This window comes from Zalophus californianus, chromosome 14, assembly GCF_009762305.2.
Source record: "Zalophus californianus isolate mZalCal1 chromosome 14, mZalCal1.pri.v2, whole genome shotgun sequence".
NCBI lineage: Eukaryota > Metazoa > Chordata > Mammalia > Carnivora > Otariidae > Zalophus > Zalophus californianus.
The window spans coordinates 48,809,795-48,822,620 of NC_045608.1; the positions used below are offsets into that span (position 1 = coordinate 48,809,795).

Sequence of the window (12,826 nt, forward strand, 5' to 3'; positions counted from 1 at the left end):
GAGTTTAAAAATCCGACTGAAGCAAAAGGCTATCAGATCAGTGAATTTTGCTACAGTTAAGGATTTGCTTTCTGACTCCTGTATGTTTTGTGGCTTGCCTCCTAGAATTCAGTGCTCATCTGAAGAGGCACAGCGATTTTCTTTTGTTGATGTTGGTATTAGCTTAGAAGGAATGGAAGTTAAGTATTTTTTTAAAGAAACATTGCTTTATCATGATATTCTTGGGAAATACAGCCATCACGTAGCATGACTTTGGAGCACCTATTACAGTACGCTCAGGGAAAGTAGGAACTCAATAAAACGAATAACTTGATAGCAACATTTCATTTAAAAAGACATAGTGTTTTTGCTCATTGAAATAATAGTCATTTGTGTTTTAAAAAATTATTTCACTTTGATTGCAGGAATTGAATCTGAAAAATCGAGAAAATATTTCTTCTTTCTTCTTCTCAACCTTCTCCTTCCTTCATAAAAATCTCAGGCAGTAGAGTGAGAATAAAAAAACACAACCAAAAAACGGGTCTTCATGCAGTTATCGAGATGCCAGTGATTTTTTACGTCAGTGTTCTCTGCTCGGGCTGTAAAGCTACCTGCTATCTGTCACTTTGTCAGAAGTTCTTATCAAAGCAGTTGGTGCCTTCCCGAAGCCCAAATGGTGTGTTTCCATTTCAGATGAGCAAAACCAAGCAGAGAAACTCCCTTTTTCCTGACTTTAGCTCCCATGAGCTCCTGCCTCCTCCTCTACCCACCAGCAGAGCAGGTGGAGACCAAGTCCCTTAGAGGATCTGGGCATAGCCCCCAAATCAAACCAAAGCCAGGAGGGGTGTCCCGGCAACAATAAAAAAGCAAACTGTTTCCTTGGAACTCCTCTAGAAGTGGGTGGGAGGGCATATGGGGTGTGTGTGTGTCTCATAAGCATCAAGTGTGTAATGCCTATTTGTAAACCACTTTCCTCTCTTCAGACACTTTCTATATTTACTTATCTGCCTTGAGTGCTCAGAAATCCCACTGCACTTTTTTTTTTTTTTTTAAAGCAAGACTATCTTGGCTTCCTGGACTTTTGCATACTGTTCTAAATATACTGCCCCACTCACTGATAAGAGTCTCTCATTTTTTTTCCTCTAGTTCACAAGTTGGTGGGCCAAATGATCTTCTAGAAAATTCTAAGAACTGGGCACCTGGGTGGCTCAGTTGGTTAAGCGACTGCCTTCAGCTCAGGTCATGATCCTGGAGTCCCGGGATCGAGTCCCACATCGGGCTCCCTGTTCAGGGGGGAGTTTGCTTCTCCCTCTGACCCTCCCCCCATCTCATGTGCTCTCTCTCTCTCAAATAAATAAAAATATTTAAAAAAAAAAGAAAATTCTAAGAACTGATAAGAATGTGTGTTTTAGAAGAAGAGCACAAAAGAAAAGTTCGCGGTAGGTAGAAATCATCCTTCTGTTTGTACTATGTTGAGAAACACGAAGACCTTAGCACAGTGAAATATCCTAAAACTCCATTCCCATGTGACAGGTCTACGCATACCCCACTAAGCTGTGGGTCAGGCCTGACTGGGCCGAGATTGACAGCCACATCCCAGAGCAGCCCGGGTAGCCGGGAGCTCATGTTCTAACCCCGGCCCCACGCTGCTGGTGTGCTGGTCAAAGGAAAAACAGTTAGGGCATCAAACACATGCACTTCCAAGCGCGACTTTCCCTTTTTTTTCAGATTACCTTGATTCGGGGTATTTGGTGAGGGTGGCCAGGCTGCTGGTATACATGTGGCCGCCCACATCAATGTGGACGGGTGCGTTGGATTTTGTGAGCTGTGCTGGAGTAGGAATGCCTTGGTTGTTCAGTGGAGATGCAGGAGATCTAGTGATCAGAGGTCTTGACATATTGGGTCGACTGTCCTACAGAGAGATAAGCAAGTTTAGACACGTTTTCATTTTTTCAGTGGAGAGAAAGAAAACACGTGCATCATAAAGAATAAGCCAGCGACTAGCGTTGGTATTCATTCGGCAATAAAATCTCCCCAAATCAGCAGGCTCTTGCTCTTGTTGTAATGAATATTAGGAAAACAAAATCTGTAACAAAGAAAAGGAAAACTTCCCATGCTCTGAGATCAAGGAGCCGAACTAATGTTCATTTCCAATCATCCTGAGCTCTATGACGGCTTATTTCACTAATGAACTCTCGCATTTAACAACTGGTAAATGGCACGTGGAGAGCTACCACTCATTCCAAATGAAAAGACAATCAACACTTGAAACAACCCACGTCTAAATAAAATAGAGATGCTTTATCCTTGTCTTTGGAAACTCATTGCTAGGCAGTTGGGTTAAATAGACCTTTCAGCACTTGTGTTCTGCAAAATGTTTTCCTTGATTTCTATTTTTCAAATCAGGAAAACGAGGGTAGGACTAGCTTGGGCATCAGCACACATTCTCAAAGCAACCTTGTAAACAGGCACAGCTAGTTCATCAGTCAAGGGATTTAAAAAAAAAAAAAACCACACACACTCTACCCGTTTGTTCTCCGACTCTCTCTCTCTCTCTCTCTCTGTAAGACTGTGGGTCTGGGGACACTTTGGAAAGACTGTACCCTTCAGTGGTAAGTATGTGCGTGCGAGCCACGAGCAAGCTGCTCTTGTCTACGCCAGACTTCTCGCAGAGATCAAGCTCCTGAGGCAGCAATGGGGCAGGTGCCGATGGAGAGTCCCACGGGCAGAGGTATGAGCAGAAGAGCAGACGGAGGACATCACAGGGTGGCCTTGAGAGCATGCTGAAGGAAGTGTACTCTTCAGGAAATAAAATATTACATCCTTTCCATGGAGACAATATAAATATTTCAAACACTATCCAAACACGGTCGATTGCTTCTAAATAAGAGCCCAAACCACAGACAAGTCAAGTCAGGTCTCTGGCACTCAATGAAGGGGTCAAATATTTAGAGCCTGCAATTGAGGAATAAGCTAAAATAGCATTTATGTCTGAGTTCTGCAAGACTAATGCCACAATACTCGCAGATTTATCATTTAGCCAGAAATTGTTTTCAAACATGCAAACAATGTGTGGCAAAGCCAGTGATAAGGCATAATAAAGGGATTTTGAAAAATGCCTTTGATGGAGATTATAAAGGGGAAGTCATCTAGTTTTTGTGCATAAAACCCAGCACGATAAAATATAAATTTGCAAAACATCAGAGATTTTATGATCTGAAACAGCTTTAGGAGTTACCTGGGGCACAACTGTTAGACTACTTAGCATTAACCACATGTCCAGGCAAGACTGTGAATGCACATGCTTTCTGAAACTCTGCAGCTACCATGAATGGGGTGGGATGGGGCCTTTACACAAAACGCTGACCATCTGTGTTGTGCTTTGCTCCATGCTGAATTAAACAGGGCCCAGAAACAGTCGTAGGAAAAGAGCTCATGTTTTATTTCTTAAATTGGGTGGTTGGTTCATGGGTGTTTACTGCATTATTCTTTATACGTTCCTATGTATTTTTAATAATGCAAAATGGATAGTAAAAAAAACATAAGCTGATGTTTGTAGCACACAGAGAAGTGAAATTGAAGAGGTATTGGATGGGGAAAAAAAACTAAAAAAGACACGGTTGGTAGAAAATATAAAACAGTTAAGGTTTGAAAATACTAAAAGTTAGCACTTTAAAATTCCAATGACAAAGAACAACATTCTTCCCTTTAAAAATGCAATCCCACAGCCTCTACTTTTAAGAGATACTTCCTACCTGGTGAAAGACACCCCCCCCCACTACGGGCCCCCCTCCCTGTTACAATTCATCCCATCACAGCACTGCAGGGTCTGTAATAGTTTTTCAATTGGACACATTCTGGACCCCGCCTGAGGGTGCTCAGGCGAAAATGAACAGATTTGCAGGGTTAATACTGTAGTTAGACTGTGACCTCATTCAGCACAGCCCCAATACTGCGAGGTCTATATAGAAGGAGAAAAAAATTAAAGCATAACTGATCAGTTGAAGGATTCCAGATTTCCCAGAATATATACCATTTACATTGTAAATCATGAATGTATGGCTATTGCTAAATTTTAAAAATTAAGCCACTGTTTCTTCAGCGGCAGGGCGGTGGGGGAAGGGAATTAACCCTTAAGGGCCAGGAGGGAGTTTCCCAGATGGGTGGGCTCAGGCCAGACTCTGGCAGGACTGTCAAGGCCGGGAACTGGTCTTCGGTGAGCTGCCTGGACTTCCTCCCCTTCGTTCTCTTTCTCCATTCTGGGAGCCTTCCCTGGGCTGTGCATGTCCCGTTCGTTAGATCACTTCTAAGGCACTTTGAAGTCTAAGGCAGACTGAAAGAACTTTGAAGATCCAGAGGCTGGGATGGGGGGAAGATATCTGGGGCCGGGAGGTCTTGGTGTTTATAACGGATGCTCAGTTATCTACCGCGTCTACTCCAGATGCTCCATCTTAACACACTCTGGCAAACCCCCTTCCTCGACAATGGCTTTCTCTTCTTTCTCTCGACACTGAGGTTCCATATGGGGTGCCTGTACCCACAGCAGCCATCTTCCTACCAGCCTCAGGAGGAAGCCAGTGCCCAGGGTGGCCAAGCTGAGCTGGAAAGGACCGAGGTTCTCGGTGACACTGTCGACACACCGAGTCAACCAACTCCGAGCCGATCTCTAGATGTCCTGTTACTTGGGAAAACGTTCCTTATTTTTTTAAAGCTAGTCTGAGTTGGGGTTTCTGGTATCTATCCTGACAGGATACGCTTCCTTTCTTGCCACGGCTGCCTCCCCATGAGGTCATCCGGCGTGCTGACACGCGGCCTGTGATGCCAAGAACAGTTGCCCGCTGACAGATGCAGAATTTTCTACCATATTATGACCACTTTGCAGCTCCACTTCCCCACCGGCCTTTCCCTTCGATGGCTCCCCCAGCATCCTCTCAGTCTGGATGTCTTTTTAGTATGATTGCCGACGAAAGGCAAACCAAACCCTTGAACCAGGAAGGGTGCAAATGTCTCAGTTGTGCCCTCCTCACTCCTGAAGGAACCGCTCAGGGTACTGATGTGTATTCTGTAAGATGCCCAGACAGAAAGCTGTCTCTGAGAAACTCCCCTGTGGAACAGACCCCTCTACCTGGGAGAAAGGAACCCTAACATGAAGCTGCTTGGTTCCTGACCCTTCCTTGTGCAGCCCATTGCTCTCTCCTTCCACAGTATTCACTACCCTCTCCCAAGAGCCAGGCACTGCACCAGATACCCAACTGCGAACGTGACAGGGTGGTGCCTGACCTTACCGGGCTTGTTGTTCAGTGGGAGACGGAAACCTAGAAACAAGCAGCTGCTACCAGGTGCGGGGGCGGGGGGGGGGGGGGGGTCACTACGAAAGCTGAATTGAGGGGACACGTAACCCAGGCTTGGGGGCTGGGAGGACGGATGGGGAAGGTCTCCTGGAGCCAGTCTAAGCTGAGATCTGATAGATGAGAAATCAGCATACAGTGAGATGCTGGAAGGAGGGTTTCAAGCAATACCGCCAAGGCCCCAAAGTCGGAGAGCACATGGTACTTTCTAGAAATTAAAAGAGCAGCATGCTGTGAGAATTCTCCCACTTATTTTTTTTCCCCAAGGTCTGGAGGGACAATGTAGGAAGCTTGTGAGATGATGGTCTGAGAACCACAGAATTAAATGTTAACTGTGAGAAAAATAAAACTCACCACAACATCTTTATGTCTGCAAAGGTGGAAAGGGGAGAGGAAGATGGCTAACAGCCAGCTTTCTAAACAGCGCTGCCCGGGCGCCTGGGTGGCTCAGATGGTTGGGCGTCTGCCTTCGGCTCAGGTCATGATCCCAGAGTCCTGGGATCGAGTCCCACATCGGGCTCCCTGCTCCTTGGGAGCCTGCTTCTCCCTCTGCCTCTCTCTCTCTCTCTGTCTCTCATGAATAAATAAATACAAATAGTTTTAAAAATAAATAAATAAATAAACAGCGCTGCCCAACAGGGCTTTCTACAACAATGGGAACATTCTAGATCTGCTCCCTCCAGGAAGGTGGACACTAGCAACATGTGACTATTTGAGCATTTGAGGTGTGGCTAGTGAAACTGAACAACGGATATTTAAATGTAAATTTAATTAATTTAGATTGTAATGTACATAGCCACATGTGGCTAGTGGCTGTACCACTGGACAACACGGTAAACCCTGCTTGAAGCGTTCCTAATATATGGAAGCCCAAATCACGAAAGACTTGAACTTATCAACTATGTTTATTTTATTTACTTATTTTATAAAGTATTTTTTTGAAGATTTTATTTTTTTTCGGGGCACCTGGGTGGCTGAGTTGTTAAGCGGCTATCTTTGGCTCAGCTCATGATCCCAGGGTCCTGGGATCTAGCCCCGCATCGGGCTCCCTGCTCTGCAGGAGGCCTGCTTCTCCCTCTCCCACTCCCTGCTTGTGTTCCCTCTCTCTGTCAAGTAAATGAATAAATAAATACATCTTTTAGGAAAAAAAATAAAGATTTTATTTTTAAGTAATCTCTACACCCAACGTGGGGCTCAAACCTACAACCCCGAGATGCAGCCACACGCCCCTACTGATTGAGCCAGCTAGGCACCCCCGCCATGTTTAAATGGAGAAGCACAGTTACTTCACAAGTGAATACAAACAGCTTATGACCTCACAGCACCATTTCTCCCTTTTGACTGATTTTATGAATATAAATGAAATTAACAGCCATGCAGTGAGGAAAATGTAACATTTACGGCTCACAGAGAGAGCACAGAGAAAAGGCACCAGACACAAGAGCATGTTCTGTATGATTCCACTCACATGAAGCTACAGACCACAAAATAAATGTGGGAAGAAAGAGCTCAGGACACTGGCCACCTGTTGGGGGGCGGGGGGGGGGTGTACTGACTGGCAGGGGTAAGAACGAGCCTTCTGGACTGCCAGGCAAGTTCTAAATGTTGATCTGGGTGGTCCCACAGTTGTACACATGTGGACACTTAAGATTTATTCACTTTAACTCTAAGTTCTACTTAGAAAGAAAATAAACCAAAAATAATCCTGGAAAAAACTTCAATCAAAACACCTTACTGTTCAAATACTCATCTAAATGTCTGTGAAAAGCTGCTTTTTTTAAAAGCTAAAAAGATGTTTATTATTTCCTCTCCAGGATGCATCAATCTGACTAGAGCAGTCTGACATGAAAGAGGCATCTGAAATAAAATTTCAGATGCCTCTTTCCCCATTTCTATCCTGTATGGATTTTCCAGTCCTGTTGATCAGTTTACCTTTAAAATTTCCATTTCCCAGCTGCTTTCAGTCTGAGGAGTCCTTAGCTTAATCATCCACCTCAACTACCCAGCAGAACAGCAGTGATTTTTAGGTAGGAGAGTCCTTCAAGGGATTTGACTTCAGGCATCTTTCAAAAGAAGCTAATGAAAAATTTGCCTTCTAAATCTAACCTAGCTGAGTGCTGTTAAAACAGGAGCCCCAGGGGCACTGCCTAAAACAAATGAGCTAAAGTTTAAACTGAAAGTTTGAATGACTTTACTTGTTAAAAAGGTATGCCCGTCTTCTGTCACATTTCACTATCAAGTTGGACTACATTACCTCTTTCACTGGGGAAAGAAACAGGTTTCTGGGGGATATTTCCAGAAAAGCATGTCAATAGTAAAGTACTTATCTATATTATTTGATACTGTAATTCATAACATTTAATAGAACAATTTAATACAAATCATAGCTTTTCCACAAATTTCAACCTCGATTTAAAATATATGTATTTATAGGGGCGCCTGGGTGGCAAAGTCATTAAGCGTCTGCCTTCGGCTCAGGTCATGATCCTAGCGTCCTGGGATCGAGCCCCGCAGCTGGCTCCCTGCTCCGCGGGAAGCCTGCTTCTCCCTCTCCCACTCCCCCTGCTTGTGTTCCCTCTCTCGCTGTGTCTCTCTGTCAAATAAATAAAATCTTTAAAAATAAATAAATAAATAAATAAATAAAAATAAAATATATGTATTTATAACACACACACAGACTCAAGGAACATCTATACTATATGGAATTCCCAGACACTGCAGTGTTCCCATTAATTCTATTTTCTGATAGTTAGCCAACCAACCGCTTAGGGTATGTGAGCTGTGATCACAGTATCTTAGGCATGGACCCTGCTAGTTGCTAGGATGGAAATCTATGGTTGCCTTGGGAGTGTCATTTTAGACCTGACACAATCCCATTGGACTCACAATAATGGTTCCTGTAGAAAAATATCACTTTACTGACCACAGTTACTTAACTGTATAACAAGACTCCCAACCATAATGTCAACGTATTTTATGAGAGATCTCACTGTTTCTTCATTCATTCAAGTAATACTTAATTGGGCTCCTACCATGTGTCAAGCTCTGTGGTCTCTACTGACTTGAACTAAATAGCAGAATGACCCTGAAGGGAGAGAGAGAGAAAAAAATCTTACAATTTCACATGAGTGTAAATAAATAAATAAAATAAAAAAGCCCCAGCGGTGCTTTAAAATCAATGAGTATTGTATATATAGCTTATTTAGAGGACAGTTTCTGCCACCTGAGAATTAGGCCCCAAAGCCTTCTGAGCATCCAAATTTGCCATCAAATCTTCCATTCACTTTATTATAGGAGCCCCTTTCAAACTCATAGAACCCACTTGACTCTTAATCCATGCATTTAAAAATTTTTTTTAAAGATTTTGAGAGAGCGAGCGAGCATGAGAGAGAGCATGAGAGAGAGCACGAGTTGTGGGCAGAGGCAGTGGGAGAGGGCGAAGCAGACTCCCCGCTGAGCAGGGAGCCCCATGTGGGACTCGATCCCAGGACCCTGGGATCCTGACCTGAGCCGAAGGCAGACGCTTAACCGACTGAGCCACCCAGGCGCCCCTTAAGCCATGCGTTTAAAACAGGTGTGGTCACTGGTTTTCTAGCCCGTAGGACAACATCTACTTATAAAAATCATCCAAAATTACATCATCCCCAAATCAAACGCCAGACTAGCTTAGATTGGAAAGTATATAATATACTGAAGAAAGATTTCTGCCCAAAATTAGTAAAGGAAAACGTGTTCTTAAGGTACAACAACTTTCAAAACTTTATATAGCTGGAAAAGTTACCTACACAGGACACCCTAAAGGTACAGGAGAAAAAATCCTGGTTTGGGAATCTGGACCTGCTTTGAGCTCAGCCTTTGTGTGATCTTGGAGAAGTTTCCAAATCTATCAGACCCCAGTTTCCTCATCTCTAGGACAGGACTGAATCTTCCCACCCTACAGAGAGAGGAAGCCTGCAGCGGGCGAGCCATGTTTGTGAAGGCATACAATACTGTGCTTTGGCATAGAGAGGGATGAAGGAAGTTTATTTTCTTCGGCACGTGAAAAATGAAACCCAAAGACCAGTAAACCAGATGTACAGAGGAGACGTCTATGGACCTACTGAGAACGACAGAGAACTTTAAACATAGTTGAGGAGGTAAGATCCATGGGTGAAAAAGACTGCATTTTGCACTGCTAGAAGGATTACCTGGTAGGGTACAGATAAGTAAAAAGGAAAACATGACAGAACACAAGATGCTAGTTATGTGCTCTGGACAGGTGTCTGAAAGGAAGCAGACAATGAAATCATTATAGTATCTTCACAAAATGAAATGGCGCTTGAATTGTACGGATTTTCCTTTTCAGATTAAAAAAAAAATTCACAGATTAAAAAAAAAAAAAAAAAACCCAGAAAGTAAAAACAGGAGGCTTCCAAGTTGTTTCAAAATGACTAGCAACTGTGTTAAATTAATCTGCAATTGCTTCCTAATCTGAAATAGCAAAATGTTACTCTCCTTGCTGCTGGCCAAGAGGAGGGGCTACTAATGTTTATCTATTTCAAGGCAGAATCTCTGCCAGAGACACAGTGCATGCCCTCAACCTGCCTTTTTGTTTTTTTCTTTTTCAAATGAAATATGTATCTGAGAAGCTCCCTCATTAGATTACCGAACTGGGGCCATGAAAAGAACAACTATTTGCCAAATTTTCCCCCCCTTCTTTTCCCCCCAAAGGAAAGCGAACTTGAAAAAAGCGACCATTTTGATAGAAGTCGGCTGTGCAAAAATAGTTGGATTACTTTTTAAAATTAGATCTCTTAGATATTTTTAAATGTACTTAAAACAGAATATTTTAAAAGACACACTACGGCTCAACTATGGATGTTATTAATTTTTTTAAAAAAATTAAAATATGGCATTAAAGGGGCGCCTGGGTGGCTCAGTCATTAATCGTTAAGCGTCTGCCTTCGGCTCAGGCCATGGTCCCAGGGTCCTGGGATCGAGCCTCACGTCGGGCTCTCCGCTCAGCGGGAAGCCTGCTTCTCCCTCTCCCACTCCCCCTGCTTGTGTTCCCTCTCTCACTGTGTCTCTCTCTGTCAAATAAATAAATAAAATATTTTAAAAAAAATACGGCATTAAAGTGAAAAGCAGTTCCACAGGGAAAGGCTATTTTTCAAAGATATGTGTATATGCAATAAAACCGCCGGAATTAAACACATCAAAATATTAGTAGGGGTTAGGACTGGCTGATGATGTTACGGACAAATTTTGTTTTTGTTTGTATTTTCTTGTGCTTTGCGAGGTTGAACATTTATTACTCTTGACATTTAAAAAAATGCTATTTTTTAAAAGGAAAAAAATGTATTATTCAATTATATCAATTAGTACATACTCTTGGCATGCTGCTGTATTTTACCTTCATAATCAGGATTCTTATTTTTTTTGACATTTTTGAAAAATGATTGAATGAAGAAATATAGAACTGGAACTAAAGTTTGGGATAATGCTTCCTTTCCCTTTATTTTCTTGCCAGGGAGGAAATGTGCGGAACAGAAAATTAAATGGGCCTCAGGTCATGGTAAGCTCATATTTAGCTGACACAGAAGTCTATTTAGTTGGATCCTGAAAGAACGGGGCAGGAGTGTATGGTTTCCACACTCTTGGAAACTATCTGGTCATCTGTACCCTCCCCCCAGTCCCCTCCATTCCCAGGTCTAAAACACAGCAAAAGCAAGATGATAAAAGCTGTCCATGCACACCTCCCATGTTTCCAGAAGTTGGTGTTCTGCACGCGCTCTCTTGGGGAGAATGCAAACATCAGCAGCGGTTGGCAATGAAACTGTATCTAATGCTCATATTAGGCCTTCTAGAGTCTGAAATCAGAAACCTCTGCACAATGTTAAGTATTATCACCATTTCACAAAGAAGGAAGTTGACTGTGGGGTCAAGTGGCTTAGCCTATAATTATCTAGTAATGAATTTATGGCGATATTTTACACACTAGCCACTGTGTACCAGGATAAGGTTACCACTCTCCGTTACTAGGCTCTCCACAGTCTGGCTTTCACAAGAGAAGGGACAGATTTACCTTGCTCCATCCACGTTCTTCCACTTGGTCTGTTTTGAAATGAACACAACTGGCTGGAGGGTTAGGAGGACGGTCAGTGGTCATGCAGAAGGCAGAAACCAGCTGGCCCAACATGTGGACTCCTCCCCCCAGCCCCCAGACGCTGTATTTCCCCACCACAGAGAACTGGCATTTTATTTACTCTTCTGCTAGTCCTAGATCTTAACCACAGGACACATCTGTGTCTAAACAGACAATAAACTTGACTTATTGACTTCTTGGATGTGGTCATAAAAATTCCTTGTCTAGGAGTGTCAAAAGCTAAATGTGTTCCTTCAAACCTTAATTGCATCCCTGGGAACCTCCTCTTAAGATTCTTAGATGGCTATTTGCTTACCCTTTGTGCACGAAAAAATAAAATACACAGCTTTCAAAATATACTAGCCTACTATAACTTACATAACAGATGTTTCAAAAAGTTCATTTGCTCATTTGTTCATTCATATAGAAAATGTTGGCCGGCTATTCTATTTGGAGCACGGCTTGGGGAAGGTGGAATTGAATTTTTCAGGGAACTGACATTCTTCTTTGGGAATTAGCCATATGCACAGGGAGTTCCCGAAGACAAAAGATCTGCATGTGAATAAAAAAATTTTAAATCAAATCATGCTTCAAATGCTCTGAAAACTGGGTGGGGGAGGGCGCCTAGGTGGCTCAGTCAGTTAAACGTCCAAATCTGGGTTTTGGTTCAGGTCATAATCTCATGGGTCTTGAGACTGAGCCCCGCGTAGGGCTCTGTGCTCAGTGGGGAGTCTGCTTGAGATTCTCTCCCTTTGCCCCTCCCCTCATTTGCTCTCTCTCAAATAAATGGATAAACCTTTAAAAAATAGGGGCGCCTGGGTGGCTCAGTCAGTTGAGCGTCTGCCTTCGGCTCAGGTCATGGTCCCGGGGGTCCTGGGATCGAGCCCCGCGTCAGGATCCCTGCTCAGCGGGGAGCCCGCTTCTCCCTCTCCCTCTGCCTGCCGCTCCCCCTGCTTGTACTCCCCTCGCTCTCCTTCTCTCTCTTGTTCTATCTTTCAATACTTATTTTATTTTAAGATTTTATTTATTTATTTGAGAGAGAGAGAGAGAGAGAGCATGCAAGCACAGAGGGAGAGGGAGAAGCAGGCTTCCCGCCGAGCAGGGAGCCCGATGCGGGGCTCGATCCCAGGACCCTGGGACCATGACCTGAGCCGAAGGCAGATGCCTAACCCACTGAGCCACCCAGGCGCCCCTCACTCTTTCCAAATAAATAAATAAATAAAATATTTAAAAAATAATAAAAATAATAAATGCTCTGAGAACTACTTATTGACACTCTTAAGCAAATCCTTTTAAGGGCAAGCAATACTTTGGGACAGCAAGGCATGCACTTCTCTCGGCTGTTCGAACCCAGAGGACATTATTGTTAAATAAC

General features: G+C 43.3%; 1 protein-coding gene across 5 annotated transcripts in view; it reads right to left on the bottom strand.

Annotated features, from left to right (window-relative positions):
* Window positions 1–12,826, bottom strand: part of KCTD1 (potassium channel tetramerization domain containing 1) — a 175,758-nt gene that overhangs the window by 41,411 nt on the left and 121,521 nt on the right. For 4 of the 5 annotated variants that reach the window (XM_027577072.1, XM_027577076.2, XM_027577073.1 and 1 more), the window contains exon 2: window positions 1,713–1,891. In XM_027577072.1, coding sequence (XP_027432873.1) covers window positions 1,713–1,891 — 179 coding nt within the window. Of the gene's footprint in view, window positions 1–1,712; window positions 1,892–2,582; window positions 2,718–12,826 lie in introns of those variants that run through there. The other variant, XM_027577075.1, reaches the window with a different exon arrangement.